Genomic DNA, 23502 nt, shown 5'->3' with positions numbered 1-23502 from the left:
TCGTAATTATTGAGTTATCTGGAAGGATTTTGTCTAGAATATTTCCAAATTCTTATGTGGAAACCAATTCTGATGAAGAGCAAATCGAAGAAACTACTAATCAGAGTAATGATTTTTTTAAAAGAAGCCATGGAAAAATCAATTCAAAAGTTTCTTGAAGACCCTGAAAAAAAACTTAAAAATCCAAAGACACTGATCTGATTTTTTATTATTTCAATCAACGAATAAAAATACAAAAAACTTAGGATTTGTTATTTGATGCCATGAAAACTATAAAACCAAGCTCAATAGCTAGTGAACGAGTATTTTCAATTACAGGCAATATTCTGTCCAAAATAAGAACGAGACTTAGCCACTGTTCAGTGGATTTTTTATGTTTTTTAAAATCCTATTTTCTTAGGAGAAATTAAAATGAGTGAAAATAATATAAATATTATTTGAAATTTTTGTTTGAGTTTTCGTTATTTTATGTAAGTAATATGTATATGTAATTCTTAATTTTTTTTTTATATTTTGACTTCGACATTGATTTCGTTTTTTGCTATTTTATATAAATTAAAAAAAATATTTTATCCTATTCTATTTTTTTTTGACAAAAATTCGAAAGCCGGCTAAAACCGTTTTTTTTTTTTTTTTTTTGGAAATATTGAATTTGAAAACCTTTTTTTCAAAAAGTCGGTTTTCGTATAAACCTTATGCATGATTTTAAAAAAGTGCAATTTAACGGCAGTAAAATTTATAATCAGTTTAAATATACAAGTTTAACTATTATAAATGTCTCAACTGATTAATGTCATTGTAACAAGGGAAAAAATTAGTGGAAATCTTTATTGTGTTAAATATTGTTGAGGAAATAAAGGCATTTTAAACCCAGTATAAACGATTAAAAAAGTACAGTAGTAATATAGAGGTCCTCAATGCATGGTTTCTCAAACTATGACGTCCCAATACCAAGTGTGATAACATCGAGCAATATATAATAAATAAATAAAAAAGGAAAGGAAACAGAGGAAGTGGTCACTCAGAACTTTTTTCTCATAAATTTACTTGTGAATTATTAACCGCACACTATTCGCGAACAATAGTTACGTAAGATTCCACTATTTCTTTCTACGCGTAGATTTTTGGTTATTAATAGCTGGATGCGGTTAATACACAGGCATCAGAAAACCGAATGCGCATTTTGGACCTCATCCATCTGCCAATTGAAATCAAAATTTGATTCACAAATAAGTTGTAGCAACAAAATCACGTACTAATTTTCATATACTGAAATTATTGCGTTTTTTGACTTATCGTAGTAACACGATTGTGAAAGTACATACCAATGCACGGTCAATTCCTGACGGATTTAGTTTAGAATATGATATGCATCTACAATTTAGATGTAAAATCTGTATACTAAATTTCATCCATTTAGCTTTTTAAGTTTAGTAGTTATCATTTTAACTTATATTTGAGCAATTAGACAGACAGATTTCCTCCGAATGGATTGTGTTAAAAATTTAATAGAGATTTACAAAATTGGCAGATATACCAAATTTAATTCGCCCATATTAAAATGTCTTTCAGTTATTCTGTTCACAGACAAACAGACATAATCCCAAAATTGTTTTTTTCAAACTCAGGGTGTTTGAAATGTGGAGATTTGCCGAACGCACAAGTTCGGATTTTTTGACTATAACAATATTTTTCTCTTTGTATATTTCGTATTCGAAAAAGTAAATAAGTAAGAAATCATATTACATTTAAAAAATGCTTTATTACAAATATATTACTGCCATGTAAGTAAATACAAAGAATTAAGAATTTCCCCCAAGTGTCATTTAAAAGCAATATCAATGATTTTCTCGATTTTACATTAAATAAATTCTCCAGTTTCAAACAATGATTTATCAATTGCCTTCTAGTTAATTAATATATTTCTCATTTTCAGCGACGTTTGTTTCTCCTTGGTAAATATTCCAATTCTTTTTTCAAAAATTAACGCTAGAATAATTTTTTTTTTTTTTTTTTTTCAAAATTCAACTTAGTTTAAGATTTTCTGTGAAAATAATGATAATATTTGCGAAATTGAAAAAAATTGCAAAAAAGATTTCGTAGATTTAACATTTTTTATGGGGTCTATTATTTAATGAAGTGAATTACATCTTTTAGTAATTGTGTTTGCATAGTTTTAATTTGAATTAAACCTTTTATTAATAATTACTTAACCATATAATGTAATTTTATGTTACAAGTTAATAATATATTTATAATAAAACGTTACATGTAACAAAAATGAACGTTTAACTTTTTTGACTCCCTTTTTAATTATGGAGTAAATTTTCATAGTGATTTCCTTTTTAAAATATTTAAAATTTTAAGAGAAAGAATTCTTGCAGCGTAGATTTAAGTAGATGTTAAATTTAATCTTAATTTTCCTTTATCACTGCTTAAGCTTTTACAGCTGGTTTTTATTACGCAATTCGGTGTCATAACAACATTTTACAAAATAAAATTGTATGACTGTATTCAAAAAATTCAGGAAAGAAAAAGAAATTGATAAAAAAGTTTTGCCTTTCTCAAAAATTTGCTTACTAAGTTTACGTTGACGATAATGTTCTCTTTAAGATATTCTATTACTTTTATATTAAAATTCGATGTCAAATTTTCTCTAGAATTATAAAAACTCAAAACTTTAATGCTTAATTTTCCATACGGTTATTAATACTTGATTAACAAATACATAATTTTCATTTTTATCTAGCCAAAGTTTAAATGCATTTAGTTGTTTATCAATATCTGTAAATAAAATACTTTAATCAATTTATAATATGCATTGATATAGCAAATGATTTGTCAGTATTCATTTATAATTTATTTCCAAATATTATTAATCGAAATGATTCGTAGATAGCTGATTGCTATTTCCATTACAATTACACACAGTTGCCATTTTCTTTAAGCAATACTATTAAATCAAACGATAAATTATTATTTATACGATCTTCGATCATGTGTTTCAAATTAAGTGAACATATTGCATTCTACGTTAGCAACGAACAGGAATGATTAGCTACAAATGATTACAGTTTGTTTTAAACCACATTTTCTTTTTCCTTATTTAAATGACACAACGATTAATTACTTGTTTCCTGTAAAAATATTATTACTATTTCTTTGCATTCCTTTAAACACAGAGGTATTCTCTTATTTTCTAGAGTAATAAAAAGAGATCTTAATAACTATGGTTATTTTTTCCATTAATAAAGATGAAATTGGTTTTTATTCAAGCATTTTCAAAATGAACACCCTTTAAAAATACATAAATTTGAAAATACTTTTCTTTATAAATTTTAGTATTTCGTTTTTTAATGAAATTATCCAGTCAACACAAAATATCCAGATAATATCCAAAATATTATCCAGTCAATACAAAATGACTTGATTTTACACAAAAAATACTTTTATTCTATATTACAGGAAACGCAATTTTTCATGCAAAAAAAATTGATTTGTATATACTCTTTTTAAGCTTTTACTCGAGGCAGTTTAGAAAAATAAAACTCCTACTAAATCTAAAATTATCACGCTTGTCAAATATATTTCTATTTTTATAGATAAATTAACATGAAGGTAATTTGATACATTACTATCAAGTTAGTGTAATTGAAATAATTGAGATTCAGGAAGATCAGTGCTAAAAGACGAGTTTTTCAGTCTATATCTAAGGACACACACACATAGAAAAAAAAATGGCTTCATTCATTTCGAAATATGACAGTGGGTAAATTTTTGATAATTAAAATTTAATTAAACTAATTCTTACAATATTTAGTATAAGCTATCGTGTTTATTTTCAGCAATAAATATTTCGCCTCAGGAATACTTAATCAAAACTAGCAGATCACGTTGAGGAAACAAGATTTTATCAGCCTGATGAACTAGGCTAATTTAATGAGGACTAATCTAGAAAGACGTTTCATAATATAACTACCTAAACTAGTCAAGCGATAATTAGACCATTTTCTTAGTGTCAATAATTACAACGAATCAGAGAAGTGCCATTATATTTGGGGTTAAAACTTTCACCCACTAGCATACATTTTTCAACTAGAAATAGGTTTCGAAATGTATATTTTTATTAAAAATTCATATAATTAATAAAAACTAATTTTCATTTCAGGAATGTTTTATTGTTTATTTTTGTTTATTAACGCTTTACATTGTGATAAAAGTACATCATTTCTACAGTTTTTATGGTATAGAAATTAATATGTGATTTTATTTCACAACTCTATCCACAGTTTAAAAATATTTAGTGTAATGTATTATTAGACCAGATATTAGGCCCGTGATAAAATTTTAATTTCAAATATACTTGTGCATGAAATTTTTATTTCTTTCGAAAGACGACGAAAACGTTTGAGCATTTTAGAACATATTAATGCCACAAAATTTTGAAAAGCTCAACAACAACAACAAAAAAAGTTAGTTAAGGTGTACGTACACACTTGAAGATTTTTTTTTTTTAATTTTAACTTTTAAAATACAGTTTTTTACAGTAGGTTATTAATATATGTTTAAACTCATTTCAGTGAGAAAAAACCATATTACACTATTTATTAATTAATTAAATAATATTTAATGAGCTAATTAGCCTATTTTTTGAAACATGATATCTTAAATTCTAATTTGTACAGACACACAATTCTAGTTGGAAATGATGCCTAATATTAGTCTTCATGTTGTCTGCCTCAAACAAGTTATAAAAATGTATAGTTTTTTTTAAACAATTTTTTCATGAACGATGATTAGAAAAAGCGAGATTTTTTCTGTCATTTTAACTTTTAAACAGCTATTAAAAATTTATTTCTATAAATATAACTTTGATTGAGGCACAAAACATCCGCTATTTCATACAGATTATATTGAAATATAAATAACTGTATTTGGTTCATTTCTTATTGAGTTATGATTGTTTGAAGGAAGCAACATAGTGGAAAAATATCATTCTTCATAAAATGAGTTTTAAAAACACCGTAACTAGAGTTTTTAATGAAAGCACCTCAAGAAAAATAATTAAAATTCGAGAAATATTTCGAATATTGACAACATCTCGGTATCGTTTGAAAGCTAAAGGATCAGAGAACATTGTTAAGCAATAAAAAAATATTCGATATTTTGAACGATTTTCGAAGTTTCAAGTGTGTACATACACCTTAATACTTTTAGTGGAATTATATTGAAAAATATGTACTATATTACATATATTAAAAAGTCTATAATTTTTTGCTAAAAGCATCTTTAAAGAAGTTCATAATCAGATTAAAATACTCAAAATAATACTTTTTTCAGGACCAAATATATTATGTTTGCCAAAAGAAAGTGAATCCTTTTCCAGTAAAATACACACCAGGGCAAGCGAGGTCGTTGAACTCGTTTCCTGTAGCAATTTACTACCGCGGCCCCTCGGGACACAAGTCCCTCATTTTTTCTATCGAAAGGGGAACAGCTGTTGTGTATCTCAACCCCACAACCGCAGTCGGTGTTCTGCAAGGGTTCTAAAACCTCTACAAGGACACCTATGAGAGACGCACTATTTGATCCTTAGGCTGGCAAGTGGTAACAAGGTACTTTTGGGAGGCCCTACTCTTCAGGGAGGGCTGGCGGGGAGGATTTTTAATTTGAAATGTGAAGCCGATTGAAGTAGGGAAAAAAAATCCTGGGGAGGGGGGGGGGCACACAAAATGAAATGATGAATCATTCATTTTGATTTTCTGGTTGATTTGAATTTAACAATTATACAGAAATCAACACTGAAATAAATATAAAATAAAAGTTGTTGGAAAACATTTAACATAGACGGGCAATTAAAAATGAAACATAGCTCATGAGAAATCTATTAAATAAAAGAACATCCATTGAAATTTAATTGATTATGGTAATTTTAAAAGCGAGTTATTTTTTGTTATCTCACACAATTTTTTTCTTTAAAACCACATTTTAAATGGTTTAATGATTTCAATTTAAATACTGAGCCATTTACTATTGTTTTAATATAAAACCACTGAAATCGGTTAAACTTGCTGCATTTCCTCCATTTCAAACCTTCCATAAAACCTCTTTTCTGTGTAGATGTTATCATCTTTCTTCTGCTTTCATATTCTTTTTGTAAACAGTATTGCCGCAAAGATTTGTGGCGTCTGTAAGAGCCGTACAAAGTGCAAATAATTAGATGAAAACAATTGAAATTTCAATTAAATTTTATATATTTATTTTATAAGCTTGAAAAAAAATGAAGCTATACTGTTTAGAGCAAAAGTGTGTTAAAATTACTGAATATAATTGCAAATCTGAAAATTATTAGAATGACAATCAGAATATATGAAATATTCGCTTTGGAAAATGAAACCTACTGAAAAAAAAAAAACATAGATGCAAGTCATTTAAATTTAACATTTATTTATATAAGGCATCAAGATTAATAATGTAATATTTCTTTAATAGGTATTCAAAAAAATTAAGTCTGTCAAATTCAATATTTATAATCATCCAATATTACAATTTTCAGGACGCTATTACATTAACCATTCGAAATTTTTAATAAGAATCTTAATTCGGAAACAGATTTCACGCAAAAAAATAAATTTGTACTATCAAGAATATTGTATTAATAATTTATAGGATCAAGAACTGATATACAAATGAAATTGAAAGAAATATCTTTTTTTTTTTTTTTTTTTTTGCATCATATATGTATAAAAACGATACACAATATTTAGAAACGTTTAAATATAAATAAAATCTGAAACAGTGTTTATTTTTAATTACAATATAAATAACAAAGGAAAGGCAATTTCTGGACAAATAACATTTAAAATTGCATGCAGTTTTACCAAGCACATAAAAAACAATTCTTTAAGAACATTTTTTAAAGCCCGAAGGAACATTCAAGAAGTAATGATACATATTTTTGAGCAATCCATAGCACAACCGCAATTTCTAAGCAAAAATAAAATATGGTATTCTGGGCACAGCGACGGCAAAATGCAATGCCAGAGAAATAAATCACAAAGCTCTTTCTTCGGTTTAAATTTCCCGAACCGATCCGCCATCTTCTAAAAGCGGAGATTCCTGTAACATACTTTAAATGCATCTATTCCTTTTCACAAGTAACAGAAAGATTTTTGACCATTTTCCTGCTCTTGGTGACATCCGAAACGGATGGCATCGATTGAGTCGTTGGAAGATGTCCAAAGACACCGACCTCACAGCGGAGAGAACTGAACGGATAGATGAGTGCGGATAAACTCGAGCTCTTTTAGTTGAAAGTATCAGTCAGCGATGAACGTAGAATCAGGAGTTTTTTTTTACTCATGTTTAGGATCCTGATCACAACAAATAGATGAAAAGTAAGTTTCATGAGAAAAGGTATAACTTCAAAATTTTGCAGGTGATAAAAGCAGTAATAATAATAAGAACAAATAAAACAAGAAATTGAGACTGCCAAATTCTCAAAAAACTACTGAGGGAAATTTCTTAGTTCATTAAATCTACAAAAATTTTCTAATCAAAAATATAACCTTTAACGAATATTGTACAAAATATTAGAAAATATGTAATGATATCTCTTAATCTGATATTAAATATTAATTAATTTTCTAATTTTTATCTTAATTTAGTCCATATTAACTGCATTCTAAAATATTATCTTATTTCTTGATCCAATTCCTACTTTCTTATTTAATTAATTCAACACACGCTCTGTAAAACTTCTAATTCTACAGATTCTCACGCTCCGAGTAAAGGAATAAAAAAATCTTTAAAGTTTACAACATTCTTTTAAGGATACCTAAATTTCCCTTTCCTGAGACTATACGTGGCAAAGAAATCCTCATCAAATCAATAATCATCCCATCCAAATCAAAATCTCATAATAAAACCACCGAAGGAAATAATTTCTGTCTCTTTTGCTCTTTTGGTCTTGTATCGCGATGAAGACTGACATATCTCGCGCTTCTTTTTTGTACATAATAAACCTCCAATGATGAAATAAATCGAAGTTAAAATTTCAAAAGTTTCTTCTATTTGATCACGCAATTGATAAAATATATTTACATATATATATTTCAACTTTCAGTAAATCAGCACATACCTTCAGAGGGATAACTGTAGTTGCTCATTGTTGTCAAGTGTAATTATAACAAATAATTTTTCAAAATTATTTCGCAGATTTTTAAACCATCCATAATAAACAAAAAACCATCCATAATAAACATCCATAAAAACATGTAATTATAACAAATAATTTTTCAAAATTATTTCGCAGATTTTTAAACCATCCATAATAAACAAAATATAAATGGGAAATTGAAAACTTTATTTCAATGTTGAAATTAATTTTTCTTTAATTCTCTCTCTCTCTTTTTTCAGGCTTTAGGTAAAAACTGTTTTTGCGCCAACAAGTATAACAGAACTTTCACAATCGTAAATCAATACTTAATCGATAATGGAAGGATATTTCAAAAGAGAAATACAAACTGGAAAGATCAATAGGAGGGAGAAAAAAAGTACTCAAATACAAACAGAAAAATACATATGTATAAAAATACAAAATATACAAATAAATATCTAAATTAGAATTAAAAAAATATCTAGCATAAATAATCGTCAGCTCAGTTGTGACAATTAACACAGTTTTCCTTGTACCTAAAAGCATAATCAACAGTTATAAAAAAATATATGAAATGAGTTAAAATTATTGTTTATCATAGTTTGTAAAAAAACAATTTAGAAATTCTGTTCTTTTTTTAAATCTTTCCTCTATTTTTTTATATCATGAAAATTTCGAATTTTTTAAAATCTGTTTCCAATAAAACAAAATTTAGCAATATTTAAAAAAAACTCAAAATTCGGTATTATATTTCATGTAAGACACTGAATTCATATGAATGTGTTTATTTTAATCTAATTATAGGAAATCTGCAAATAATATGTCAATTTAATAAAAATATTAGAGTTTTTTTGTAATCAGTTTGAATGTAATTAATTAAATTCAAAGATAAGCATTGGGATCAAATCAAGGGATTATTTTTTAACCCTACACTGCATCATGTTGCCATTTGGCTACACTGGCGATTTGTCATCTTCATGACCAGAAAAATGTAGCCATGAGGCAACACTGTGCATTAAAAGTAAGTTTGGACTTCTTTGATTCAGTTATCACCATTTATTCTCAATAGATGGCGGTAGGTGTCCGTGGATAACAGTAAATGGAGACATAGCAGTAGACTTTTGCAATCACATAAATGGCCATATTTTGAAATTTTTATTTACTATTAAATGTTTTCCTAGGTCCATTAAAAAAATCATATGCATAAAATGAACTATTAAAATTCGTTTATTAGGCTTTTTATGATAAAGCGAATATTTAAAAAAAATTTAAGCCACAATATGTATCTGTAGCCATTTGGCAACATCATGCAGGAAGGATGCGATGAACAATTCAACTCAACACTGTAGTTCAGAAAGCATGTGCTTTGTTTATACTACTTATGTTACATTTTGTCTTTCTTTTTTGTCTTTGCAGTTTTAATTATGAGTTTTGTGATATAATTAGAAGCAATTTATTTTTTCTTTGAAATTCTATAAGCTAGAATAATGGAAGAGCATAGGTCTGTTTACTTTGTTGATACAGATGGTAAAAAGAAATTATTGACAGATGAAATATGGAATGCTCTTTCGAGTGGAAGCGATGATGATTTTGATGATAGCGATGAAGATCCTACATTTAATCCTAATGTTCTCTTCAATAGAAATTCAGAAGATATTTCTGACAATAACAATGATTCTGAATCATCTGAAAATGAAGTGAATATTCAAAACGAAAGTTCGACTTCAGGTAACAAGACATTAGAGGAAAAAAGTAAGAAAGTTAAAAAGGAAAAAATTAAACTTGTATGGAAGAAAAAGTCTTTGCAAGTAAATCCTGAAATCATAACTTTCAGTGGAGATACACAGTTACCTCAAAATATTTTGAATTTGGAAACACCTTATGAGTTTTTTTCATATTTTTTTCATCCGGATCTCATAACTTTTATTTCTGAACAAACTATTCTATATAGTGTACAACAGACACCTGAGAAACCTCTGAATGTAACATCATCTGATATAAGAAAATATTTGGGAATTTGTATATTGAGTTCTGTATCAAGTGTTAAAGATTTTAGATTGTACTGGAATCCTGCTGTTGGAATATCTCTCATTCAAAATTCTATGCCCGTTAACGAATTTGAAAAAATAAGAAGATATCTTCATTTCAATGACAATAATGCATTTTCAACTGATTTGCAAGGAGGCCAGGATAAGTTTTTCAAACTGAGACCTTTGATTGATGAACTTCAAAAATCTTTCCTTTCCATTCCTATGGAAGAATGTTTATGTGTCGATGAACAAATGTGTGCTACTAAAGCTAGACACCATTTAAAACAGTATATGCCTGACAAGCCCCATAAATACGGTTACAAACTCTTCATTTTGAGTGGAGTATCCGGATTTGCATACAATTTCGAGATTTATGGTGGCAAAGAACTTGATGTTGCTAATATACTTCAAGAGCCTGATTTAGGAGCTAGTAGTAATGTAGTTATTAGATTAACTCGTCCTGTTCAAGAAAATGTTAATCACAAACTTTACTTTGACAATTATTACACTTCTATTCCTCTGCAAGTATATTTGAAGAAAAAGGGAATTTTATCTCTTGGAACTATTAGAAGAAATAGAATTCCAGACTGCAAACTTCCAACTGAAAGGGAGCTGAAGTTACAAGTTCGTGGATCCATCACTGAATTTGTGGCTGAATATGATGGCTGTGAACTGTCAAATGTATCATGGAAAGACAATAAAACTGTCACAATGCTCTCTACATTTGCTGGTACAAACCCGGTAAGTGAAGTACAGCGCTTTGACAGGAAACAAAAATGTCATGTAAAAGTAAATTGCCCTTACGTTATAAAAACTTACAACAAGCACATGGGAGGTGTGGACTTACTTGACAGTTTGATTGGAAGGTATAAAATAATAATGCGAAGCAAAAAGTGGTATTTTCGGTTGTTTTATCATTTATTAGACCTGACGATTATCAATGCTTGGTTGCTGTATAAGAGAGTGCACAAACAAAAGCGTAACAGTGAAAAGCCTATGAAACTTGTTACTTTTAGATTGCAGTTAGCAGAAACTTTGTGCTTACATGGACAAGTAAAATCACTAAAAAGAGGGAGACCATCAAGTGCAGAGGAAACAGTTGGAAAACAATCAAAAAAAGCTTGTCGAAAAGAGCCTCCAAAAGATATTAGATTTGACAGAATTGATCACTGGCCAGAGCATTCTACAAATAAACAACGATGTAAAATGTTGAATTGTAAAGGATTTACAAGAGTACAGTGCATGAAATGCTCAATTCCTCTATGTTTTTATAAAGAGAAGAACTGTTTTAGAGACTATCATTTACAGTAATTTTTCTCTCTGGAATGCATGGTGTAGCCATTTGGCACAGTTTGTTTTTTTATTTTTTATGCTTAACTGCATGATGTTGCCACTTGGCAACAAACTAACATTTAATTAAAAAATAATGAAAATTTAGACTTAATTTTTTTTAAATATTTTTTCATGTTTTATCATTACACTCTATTACATATATATTTTTTTCAAGGAAAAATAAAAAATCATGCAGTGTAGGGTTAAGCTCATTGAATTTTCGAAAATATAATACTTAAGGTCAAATCTGTTTGTTACTAATTTCTGATGAAAAAAAATCGTTTTGACTAAAATTCATTTCATAATTTGTATATGTTGCCGCGAGAGACAGAAATTAGAAATAATCAGCAATGTCTGGTAAATGTCAACACATCAAATAGATCGGTGGAAGACTGGATATTTGGTTATATTTTTAATGTCAATATTGTCCGGTGAATGTCGATACACATAAAAAAGGTTGATGGAAAACTGAATATTTGTTGATATTTTATTCATTCAAATTATCGCCAGTGCATACCGAAAAAGACAGATAAATTCTGGTGATAGACAAAATAAGAAGCAGATACATATACAGATGTGACCACAACAGTTTTAAGCTTTTCAATAAATAAAATGCATAACATTAATCAGATCATTTTTGCTTATTATTGGTATTATATTCTTTTCTCATTTAGAATGTAGTATTCACCTTAGGTTCTACAGTCTAAGTGCTGCAATTTAAACATTCACCTGTTTTAATGTATATCACATTATATTTTGATAATAATGATTTATTAAATTACAGTTTATTGTCTTAAAGTAGTACAAACATTTTTATCCAACATTCATCATTAGCGCCTGTTTAATGTCGACATTTGCTGATGTAAGAGAAATAATGATATTTATGAAATATATATTTCAGTATGCTAGCATTCACATGAATGATGCTATGAAAATGCTAGCATTCACATTCATTTATCAGGTATCGGATCTCCATAGTAACGCACATATTCGGTGCCAAATGTAAGACATATTTTAGATCACTTATTATTCGAATATTAAAATCGCTCGTGACAAAGAGCGTGTTAAAAAAACTTAAGTAAAACAAAAACAGAATTTGAATGGTCGAAAATTACGCATTCACAGACAGAGCAATCACGTTCTAGAACAGCCCTAAGTTCCTGAGACAAACAAACGTGCCAGCTACCTGCCTACAACGGAAACGAAAAAAAGTACCACGTGCCGTTTCTAGGAACCAATTGTTTTTGCCAAGATCCCACTGCGCTCGATTTTTTTTTCTTTTCATAAGAAGCACGAAAAAAAATAACATTTTCCCCCTTCTCCAATTTTTTCAGAAGTGGTGGGCTATAAAAAAATGTTCGCCACGCACGCTGGAAGTGAGGGCTAATCCTATTTGCCACCACCGGAACGCTGCTAGAAGGTCGGGGCGCTTTTTCATTAAAATTGCGAACAGTGACAAGGTAAAAGCAGGTTTACGAGTTCATTTGGCTCTCGTGCCAAAAATTCCTGCGCCATTGAGAAAGAGCTCTTCGGTTCTCTGTTTAGGTTATTAATAACAAGGTGGACGCAAGGGGAAAAAGTGCTTGTTTGATTCCGGAGATGGATTACAGAAAGCAATTAATGTCAGGACAGCAACATCTAAGTAAGATTTCGACGTGATACGTGTATTTGCAGCAACAAGCACTTTCTCCACTGCTTATTTTTATTCTATAGTTCTAACTAGTTTTCAACATATATTAAAAGGCAAATTTAAGATATTTTAACAATGCTTTTCAGTTTATGCTGTACTTAATGAGTGAGTGCATAGAATATCTTGTCAAGTACCAGTCCATAGAATTTCTGTCGGAAACCGGTCCATAGAATATCTAATAGGGTGCATAGAATATCTTGTCGAGTACCAGTCCATAGAATTTCTGTCGGAAACCGGTCCATAGAATATCTAATAGGGTGCATAGAATATCTTGTCGAGTACCAGTCCATAGAATTTCTGTCGGAAACCAGTCCATAGAATATCTAATAGGGTGCATAGAATATCTTGTCAAGTAACAATTCATAGAACATCTTGTCGAAAACCAGTCCATAGAATATCTTAACAAGTACATAGAATATCTTGCCGAGCATTTTAATAATTACATTTTCCCATTAATGAAATTCAGTTTAAACAGCCGCTCTATAGGGGTGATTTGAGCAAGTTTAATTTTCGAAATAAAGCAGAGTTTGTATTTGAAAATTCGAACTTTCAATGTGCTCGTACCAAAGACAATAAATATTCATTGGACCATTTTATCATTTGTATTCATTATTATAAACAAAAACAGATTTTTTTCTCTAAATTTTATATAATTTATAAAACTACGAAGAAAAATGTAAGACTTCCATTCGATACGATCTTTTCAATTAAAAAAAAAAAGAGAGAGAGAGAGAAAGTAAGAAAGTTTTAAAAAGAATATCAGATAATATAGAGAAAACAGTAGATTTCAGCTTCTTTGAATTGGGAAATATTTTTAAAGAAACAAATGAAGGCGAGAAAATATTGAGTTTAAAATTCATTGTTTATATGCTATTAAGAAGACAAGAAGTTTATTATCTTCTTAAGAATTCCTTAATATCCTAATTTACTAAATAATAAGTTTATTATTTGAGTTTTATGTTAACTCCGTTTTGAAATAAAAATGATGAAATCGAACTAAATTGGAAAGAAATATAAAATTATTCTTGCATATGCCCAAAGGTATAATCCGGATGATCAAAACAGGCAAATAAGTAATCAAATCAAGTTAATAAATTAGGATATATTCTTATTATTATAGAATATATTCTTATATTAGGGTTTACTTTTTGTTATTAATTTCTTATTATTATCATTTAAAAATATACAAAAAATATCATATAAAAAGCTTAATTTGTTATGTCTATGACGAGCTCTCACAAGGTTTCCACCACACCACGCAACAAACGTGGTGAAGACTTAAAAATGAAAGAAGCGACGAAACCGGGCCAAGTGCGCCTCCATGAGAGAGAGAACCCTTCATCGCAGACAGCGGCGTCGAAAACAAAGAGGGGAACCTCCAGTCCGGAAGATCGATACGGGATCGGGAGAAGATACAAAATAGCGAACCGTCTCTCGCGCAAAACAGGAAGTGGGAGTTTCCGGAAAATATCGTGCTCTCTCGCATCCACACTGCCTGGCTTTGAAATAAAGCTGCCATTATCGAATTTGCGTATCGTAATAGAATGTATACACAAATAAATGAAGCAAAATAGAAATTTAAAATTTTCGTGACTTTATAATGAACAGAATTATTGTTAAAAAAGTTTTTACAAGAACCCCCTCTTAAGGCTGATATTTTGAATGAATCACCAACTTATTACAGAATAATTTGTAGCTACAGGTTCAAAAATTGAACGTGTTTACAATTCTCATACATTTTTTTCAACTTCATTTTGAAAGAGAAAAAAGACATTCTGCTTTAGATCGAGATTTTAATTTATAATCCAAAATGTTTAATTAAAAAATAACGAAATAAAAGATAATTTACTGAAATAATTTAATGACAACCTTTAGTTAAGTACATTTTTTGTTAATTTCAGCGGTTAGAATTTGTAAAGAATCAGATGATGTATGAACTATTATGGTTATGACACAAAATAAACATATTATATTTTAAGAAGTATTTTAATCCAGTAATCCCGACTAAAAATTAAACAACTTGGCTTTTCGAATCGCATCAATTGTCTAAAAAGACATAAAATAGGAATATAAAGCAAGAATAGGAATATAAAGGAATATAAATAGGAATATAAAGGAATATAAAGCAAGAATAGGAATATGAATAGGAATATAAAGCAAGAATAGGAATATAAAGGAATATAAATAGGAATATAAAACAAGAATAGGAATATAAAGGAATATAAAGCAAGAATAGGAATATGAATAGGAATATAAAGCAAGAATAGGAATATAAAGGAATATAAATAGGAATATAAAACAAGAATAGGAATATAAAGGAATATAAATAGGAATATAAAGCAAGAATAGGAATATAAAGCAATAAATATAAAGCAAGTTGTAAGTCTTCATTTGAAATTAATCATCATGCTGTACTGATTATCATATAAAAATGTATGTAGGAATAGTTCAGATTTGGAAATGAGAAAATCAAAAATAAATCTCAATGAAGCGTATTTTTTAAAAATTCATGGTACTTATTTAAAAAAATTTTTTGTATATAAATTAAGTACAGAAGAATTACAATCACCTACAAAATGTGATTACTCATTTTTTGCGCAAGTAAACGCTCATAGTCATGAGAATGCAATTGTAAATGAATCACTTTATAATTTAATAAATAATTATGATATGCAGCATAAAACTGAAACGTGACATGTACCTGAAAGCTCGAAACATTAAAAAATAAATAGAAATTTAACAATTTAAATCCCCAAAAAATCACTCTATTTAATATTAAATATTGAAAAATGATATAACAATGAATAATGCAGTACACTTTCTGATCTAAATTTAATGGGAAAGAAGGAAGCGATGACTTCGATATCATTTAAGTGTAGCCTTTTTTATGACGTAATAACGGCGAGTTAACCAGAAAAAAGTTAGTATCACGGAAAATATAATTTGTTTGTTTTTCAAACTGCACTGAAAAGACTAGCCACTGTTCCGAATAAAATTTGCAACATGATAGTTCGTGGAATCATAACGAACTGATACGGTGGAAATTCCGCTCACAAATTTCGTAATTTCGCGCGAATTCTTCCCGCAAATAAGTCTTCGGTAGCCATCCGTGGTTACCAAATCAGATTACTACATCAACAAGAGCCAGAAAAATAAAAGCAAGCTAAAGAATAGGACTAAGCAAAGCATTTCAAGTAACTACTACTAAAGGATAAAGAAACAGTTCAACTAACTAAACTGAATCACGAATTCTAAAAAACTACGCACGGAAACTACGTCGGAAATTAATGGAAAAAGGCTGAATTTTCAGATTTGGCAACGTTCCAAAGAAGAAAAAAAGTGAACACAAAGAAATATTAATGATCGTAATTTCCGCAAGCTCAAACATTTCTAGATCATTTTCTGCAAAAAAAAATAATCCCGAACGGCATTATTCTAAAAAAAGAAAGTTGTGCTATTAAGTAACAAGGATATAAGTTTAGATGAAATTAAACAAATTGTAATGATATATTCGAAGATGACATAATTACATCACAGAAGAAAATTTACAACAAAATTAATCTATTTTACTTAATTAAACCTATCTTTCCAATATGATTGCAATGTCACGATCTGCAGCAATTAGCGTTAATGGTAAAATTTCCCCAGCTAAAATTTCTGTGTTAAGATTTCTAAAATGTTAGAGATTTTTATATACTGCTTGCTTAATAATTTCTTATTTTAATGTTATTACCAAATTACACTAAATACTAATAATGCTCTATGCTATTATAAAAAAAGTAAATTAATATAACATAACTTAATTAATGAAGTAATTTTCTGCAAAAACGGGTAAAAATTTTGCTTCTTTTTTAAATATTTCAAAAATTTTATATTTTTTTCTCTTGTATTACTCTACTACAAAAATATAAATCATTGTAATTCAAGATGTTTACTTTATGACCACATTTTTGAAATATGCAGCCACTCATTTTATGATTTTATGCTACATAATACAAGCAAACAAAATCATCTCAAATGTGTGTGAGACATTTTGTGAATACTACTGTGAATGTTTTGTCCTAAATGATTTTCTTTTTTACAATAAAAATCATTTTGATTCATATTTTAAAATTTTTTGAATCAATTACTGAAACAGAATGACTATATGGATACAATATCATTCTTGAACAAAAACCATGCTATCAGAAATGAATTACTTTTAAGAGTTGGAATAAATATCTTGAAAAAGAAGTGAACATTCTTTTAATTCTTTTTTTATGTTTAATATTTTTATATTCTTGGAACTAGTATTCTAAAGATAAATGTATAGAAATCTAGAAGACGATTATCTTTCGAACGCTGTTCCCTGATATTCGCCGTCAACCCCTGAAGCTCCGCGCGGAGGCCATTTTGAAGAACATTGAACTCCAGGAGCGTTTCCTGTTGAAAGAGTCCGATGGCTCAAAATACACAAACCTCTTTTACTGTAAACGTAAAAAACATTTCTCTTTTAACCATAGAAAACATTCCTTTCTAAAAAAATACCGAATGTCAGTTTAAGGTCCAAAAGACACAAAAAAAATATAAAAAGATATAAAATCAAAGTAAGATATATATAGAAGAAGTATGTCTCTAAAATGTTATCACAGGCTGCGATATTGTTAATAATAATTCGGTTGGGAGATCTTAAACATATTTATAAGTTTGTAGATATATTTGTATACAATTATATTGCGATGAAGTAAATTGACGGAGATCGTTAACAAGAAATTTTAAAAAATTAAAGCAATTCCGTAAAAATTTTAAAATTGCAGTTCAGGGGCTTAATTTTTAATAAACATTACATCAGAATAGAATTTCACATAAACAAAAAGTAAATAAAACAAAAAAATGCTGCAAAATAAATACAAAATATTCATATATCCATTCACAAATGATTATATTCAAAATAACTTACGAAAGGATCGAAAATATTGAATAAAATTGCGGAAATGCTTTTCTTGTAGAATAAAATAAAAACCTGTGAAATTAAAAATGTGAATACCAAATATAACATCCAATAAAATCCTTTAAAGCAATCACAATATATACCATGCTAACCAAAATAAAATGTTATTATTCTAAAGGTACATTTAAAACTGTTTTAAAGAAGATATGTTATGGTATAAATACAATTTAGCCCATGAGCAGTCAAGTTGCACTTTGTATTGAAATCTACTGAATAAGTGATAAACACGATGGAAGTTACGACATCGTGGGAAAGAAAGAGCTAAAAATACCTCACACACACAATATATAAAAGAATCCAAAGCACTAGATGATAAACACTCATAGAAATTCTAATGAATCATAACATAATCCGAAACAATAGAAGCATGAGTGAGCACACTTTTTCCCATCGACATCAAACTCTACTGACCTGCTGAAAGAAGACATCCTTAGCCGCAACCCTACAGCTATAGGGTGAAGATTCGGGTTCAAGAGAGTCGAACCCGCGGATGACCGGTTGTGTATCCTCATCCCTGCTCAGAAGGACGGTAACCACCATGCGAGAAAACAACACAAACCAGAAACGGCTCACTTTTTTTTTCTTTCTTCTTTTATTGTTACTTTTATCTGTATCTCTCGCTCGCGTTATTCCACGGCCATGCGGGTGACTGCACTGTTAGCTGCGAGTGGCAGACCCAAAAAACGTGAATCTTGTGCCGAAAATGTGGTTGCAGTTAGATGTTGGCGGCTTGGCGTCAGCCTCTGTCGCCAAGGGGTCGTAGTGTTTTCCCCTCCTCCCCCAAAGCAGGGATGAGATGATTCATTTGGTTGATCCTTTTGATCGATTTTGGGAGGGTGGACAGGATGCGCGAGTGCTTTTTCTTCAGAGAAAAATCGCTCATTCAGCACAACTTCGAAATTGATGCTGGATTTTATTTGATGACAAGGTGCTTGCCTCCTTGGATGCCGTTAAATAAATGTGATCAGGTTGTGAAAGAGTTTTGTGTAAAAAGGAAGTAATTTTTCACCGTGCATTCAAGAATGTTCGTAAAGAACATTAGAGTTGAAAAGAGCAACTAATGTATAGATGTGTAACAAGAGTATAATGTTAATTGTTTGAATAAAAGTGTTTTTTCTTTAACTTTCTATTTATTTATTAATGATATTATAAGTGTGCGGAATGATTCATGTAAAGGAAGTTCGACATTTAAATGAATTAAATCATTTATATTTCATAAAGATAAAATTTTAATCATATAAACAAGTATTAAGATATTTAAAAATTTTTTTGACTGAAATTGTATCAAGTATTAAATTTATGTGCAGTTGGTTGTTTATCCTACCTGCTCTTGATGTGAATCAAAAAAATAAACCACTAATGTAAGGAATCTACTATAAAAAACTTTTGAAAGAAAAAACGATTCTACGATTAAAAAGAACATATAATAAATTAGAAAGCAGGATTCTTTTATCATTTTCCCTAGAAAGTAGCTTTCGGAATCATTCTTTTCCCTCAACTGACTATTCAATGATTTGAATAAATATCTTTGGTCTCTTACAAGATTAAACTAAAATTTTCTTCTCGACAGAATCTTTCTTCTATCTCACAGAAATAGAAAAAGTTGAAAAAAATTTCATTTATCAAGTAGATACTATTACTAAAGGCGCATTCAATATTCCTTTATAAAAGAAAGTTTGAATAACATAATCATTAAAATAGTGAATACCCATGGACTGTAGAATAGAAATAAGCTGGAAACATTAAAAACATTCTACAATGTGAAATAATGAAATTATAATACCAACTTACATAAATTCATTGTTTATTTGAATTAATTTTTAAATATTAATTTTCCACTATTCTTATTGGAATTGGCATGATTTTTATATAAATTCTCAGAAATTTTTTTAAATAAAAAAAAGTAAGCTTATATTTGTATATTTTGGAAAGTGGAGAATGTTGAAAAAGTTGCAAAAAATAATAAATATATTTAAAAAAAATTCGTTGTACGAAATTACAGCAATACATTCGTAAAGTGTTTATTCGATACATATAAAAAAAGGAAAAATAAAATATAGCTAATTTAGTTTATTTGTTCCTTCGGCTTTGATATTTGTACATATTGCGGACTCATATACATTCTAGAATTATGAAATAACAAAATATGCATCAAATCAATACATTAGATGAAAATGGTTTAGTTTTAATTTTTGAAGCTTCCAAAGATATATATTATTTCTGTTTTGCATTTAATTACTCATAAAATATCATAGGTATTTTAAAAAGAACATAAAAAAGAAGGACTGAAGTTTCACCTTTATACATGCAAGTGCAATTTTTTCCTATTCAATTAAAATTAAAATATAATTAAAGTCATGTAATTAAAATAATAATTATGTAATTAAATCATATAATACGGTCACATAATTAAAAGATCGTAACTTTTTTGATTATACTAGCTTCAATCATAAACTTGTGATGAAAATACTGCTAATCATAATATTTTTTGATGACATTGTAACATTCGCAACTTTTTGATTTTTTTTTCATTTACTGGGAATAAATTTCATAAATGAAAATTCACAAAATTTTGATATCTTACCATTTTTTATTCTATATTCTATTTTAATTATTTCAATTTTTCTAATTTAATTTTATTATATTGTTTTTCAGTACTTGACTATTCACCATAAATAAACGTAACGAAATAAAAAAAAATATTCAAAATATTTATGAATTAATTCTCAATTTATTAAACACTTTGACTGTTTCATTCAAATTAATTATTGTTCAACCCAACAATTTCGAAATCAGAAGGAACATATTTCTGATTAGATAAATATCTATATGAATATATTGCAGCTAAATACAGCATTTAAAAGCGATAAAGGGTCATGAACCCACTCCTGTGATTACATATCACCACAAAATTATCGATTTCGACAAAAAAAAATTGGATCCGGACTTTCATTTTAATTTGAGGTCAAAAACCGGGAGATAAGAACTTTTTTTCTCCGCGCGAAAATCAAATTTATTGCCAAATAGAGCGAAAGACAAATTAAAATGGCAACCCGCATCCATCCATCTCGGAGTAACTCTCAGTGAGCGGTTGTTCACCTTCCAACACGGGGTAGTTCGTAGTGCTTCCGCGGGGCGGCGCTGAGCGGATGGTGCTTTACTGAAAGAGAAAGCAGAGAAATTTTCACCGACTTCCTGAAATGTGTGAAAGGATCAACAACCGTTACACTTTTACGAAACGCCGTTGCTTACAAATAAGAACGCGGTGACTTGGCGCAGCAGCGTTTTCACTAGAGGAGTAAATATTAGGCAATAGTAGCACAGAAAATTCGAGGAAGCCAAGCAGATTTAGTTAATCATACAAGCTTTCTATTTACATACTATTTTGAATAAAATATCTTTAAAGATATCAATGTTTAAAGTATATACGTACTTTAATTTTTTCAGTATGAAATTATTCATTTTTTTTCCAAATTTAATAGCAATATCTTTTTTAAAAAATCATTTTATGGTCATTTGAAAGTGTTTTAAATGATTATGTGAAACCTTTCTTCACCGGTTACCTTTCGTGCGAAACAAAGCTGCTGTAAAGTTTATTCATTTTTGGTAGTCGAAATATATATTAAACAAGTCTTGCACAATCATTTTTGACATAGTAAATTAAAAAAAATAAAAATTATTTGTAAATTTCTCAATTTTTGAAGAGAAAAAAAAATGTTTTTTTTTTTTTTTTTTTTTTTTTTTTTATCTTTCAGTTTTTTTTTTTTTTTTTTTTTTAGATATGCGCTTTTACTTAATTTTATTTTAACTTTTTACTTAACTAGATTTTTCTATTTTTTTAAAAGTAAATCCTTAATTGACTCTTGGGCAGTTGTCGAGACTGATTCATTTAGTCTTGATTTTCTCTTTGTTTACGAATGTACTTTTTTTATAAGTCTCTTCCTTCCTTTTCTCTAATAAAAGCCCAAGGTCAGTTGATGGGTGAAAAAATGTTTCATTGAAGTTAAATCTTTTATGTTCCGGATGCAGGAATTAGAGTAACACTTCCTAACGATTATTTTAATATCGGTCTATTGGCCGAAAATATGTAGAAAATGTGTACAATTTCCGGCTAAGTTCTAAAAGTATTAAAATAGAATATCGTTATTGAGTGAAAAAAATTTCACATCTTTCACATATGAAGAAATGAATAAAAAAAAGTCACTTATAAAAACCTATTCATACAAGCATGAAACAAATCAGCTTAAATAAATGTGTATAATAAAATGTTATTTTGTTTCAAAATGTTTTGAGATTTAAATTAATGACACTGTTTCTCGAAACACAGAATAACATTTAAATTAGATTTAAAAATTTTATTTTGAGTTGAAATTTGAATTTCTTAATTTTAATCACCTCCTTTGGCTTCTGCTTTGATACATAAAATAAAATTCAATATTCTAACTAAAATGCTTAATTACTAATGTGATAAAAATAATTTTCTTTTTTGATATGCTTTTATATAATAATTTTTTGTCTTGCAATGAAATCAAGGGATTTTTTTTCTTAAATAAGAATAATTCATGATAAAATACTAACATTTGAATTCAATGCTTGTATTTTAGTATATATTATCTTTATATAAAAATGCCACTCATGTTATTAATAATATATTGATTTATCAACGACTTATGGCATCATAATATTTATAGCCATTTTTTCTCTTCTTTTACAGAATTTGTCTTAAATTTTAATCCTTGAAAACGAATAAAGAACCTTAAAGATACAAGGTTTCCAATATACATAGTTTTTGCTAACTAAATCATTCAAATTTAAACAAAAATTTTAGAGCAATACATTTTATAATTTAATTACCTGAAAAGTTGCCATATTATGCAATATGCAAAGTGAAATCAATTAATAAGATATAAAATTAATTTGATAATAATTAAAAAATTAAGACTGATATATTTTTTAAAGGCATTAATAAAATGATTATACAATCTATCTAAGTTATGAAAAATTAAAGGAGGGAGGAATTCGTAGCAAAATCTCGACTTTCGAAGCAGAAGTTTCAAAGTTCGAAGCTCGATCACTCCAGGTGTCTACCATGGGTGTCAATCTGTGCACAGTCAATTTGACATCGGAAACTAAATGTCCCTTCATACGAGCTGTATCGTGACTTGGAGAAAGGCAATTATCAATGGCGCATTTTCAAGGATTAGAGGCGAGTATGAGGCCACAGGCCTAATAATTGCTTTAAGGCCCTTCCTTTTACACGATATTATTAATTCGCCAATAATTCAGCATTGCAATATATGTC

At 28.6% G+C, this 23502-nt stretch overlaps 2 protein-coding genes across 5 annotated transcripts in view; one reads left to right on the top strand and one right to left on the bottom strand.

Moving 5' to 3' along the window:
- The window catches only part of LOC129981312 (hormone receptor 4-like), a 270236-nt gene that overhangs the window by 51243 nt on the left and 195491 nt on the right, over positions 1–23502 (bottom strand). Inside the window, exon 1 of one of the 4 annotated variants that reach the window (XM_056092097.1) lies at positions 18612–18862. The exons of the other annotated variants lie outside the window; for them this stretch is intronic. The gene's annotated coding sequence lies outside the window, so the exon portion shown is untranslated. Of the gene's footprint in view, positions 1–18611; positions 18863–23502 lie in introns of those variants that run through there. 4 annotated transcript variants of the gene reach the window in all.
- Positions 9646–23502, top strand: part of LOC129980727 (piggyBac transposable element-derived protein 3-like) — a 128236-nt gene continuing 114379 nt past the window's right edge. The window contains exons 1-2 of the mRNA XM_056091109.1: positions 9646–10004; positions 10110–11054. Of these exons, the coding sequence (XP_055947084.1) occupies positions 9646–10004; positions 10110–11054 (1304 nt within the window). The remainder of the gene's footprint in view (positions 10005–10109; positions 11055–23502) is intronic.

The sequence above is a fragment of the Argiope bruennichi genome, chromosome 8, assembly GCF_947563725.1.
Source record: "Argiope bruennichi chromosome 8, qqArgBrue1.1, whole genome shotgun sequence".
NCBI classification, from domain to species: domain Eukaryota; kingdom Metazoa; phylum Arthropoda; class Arachnida; order Araneae; family Araneidae; genus Argiope; species Argiope bruennichi.
This window is presented reverse-complemented; position numbering and strand designations above follow the sequence as displayed.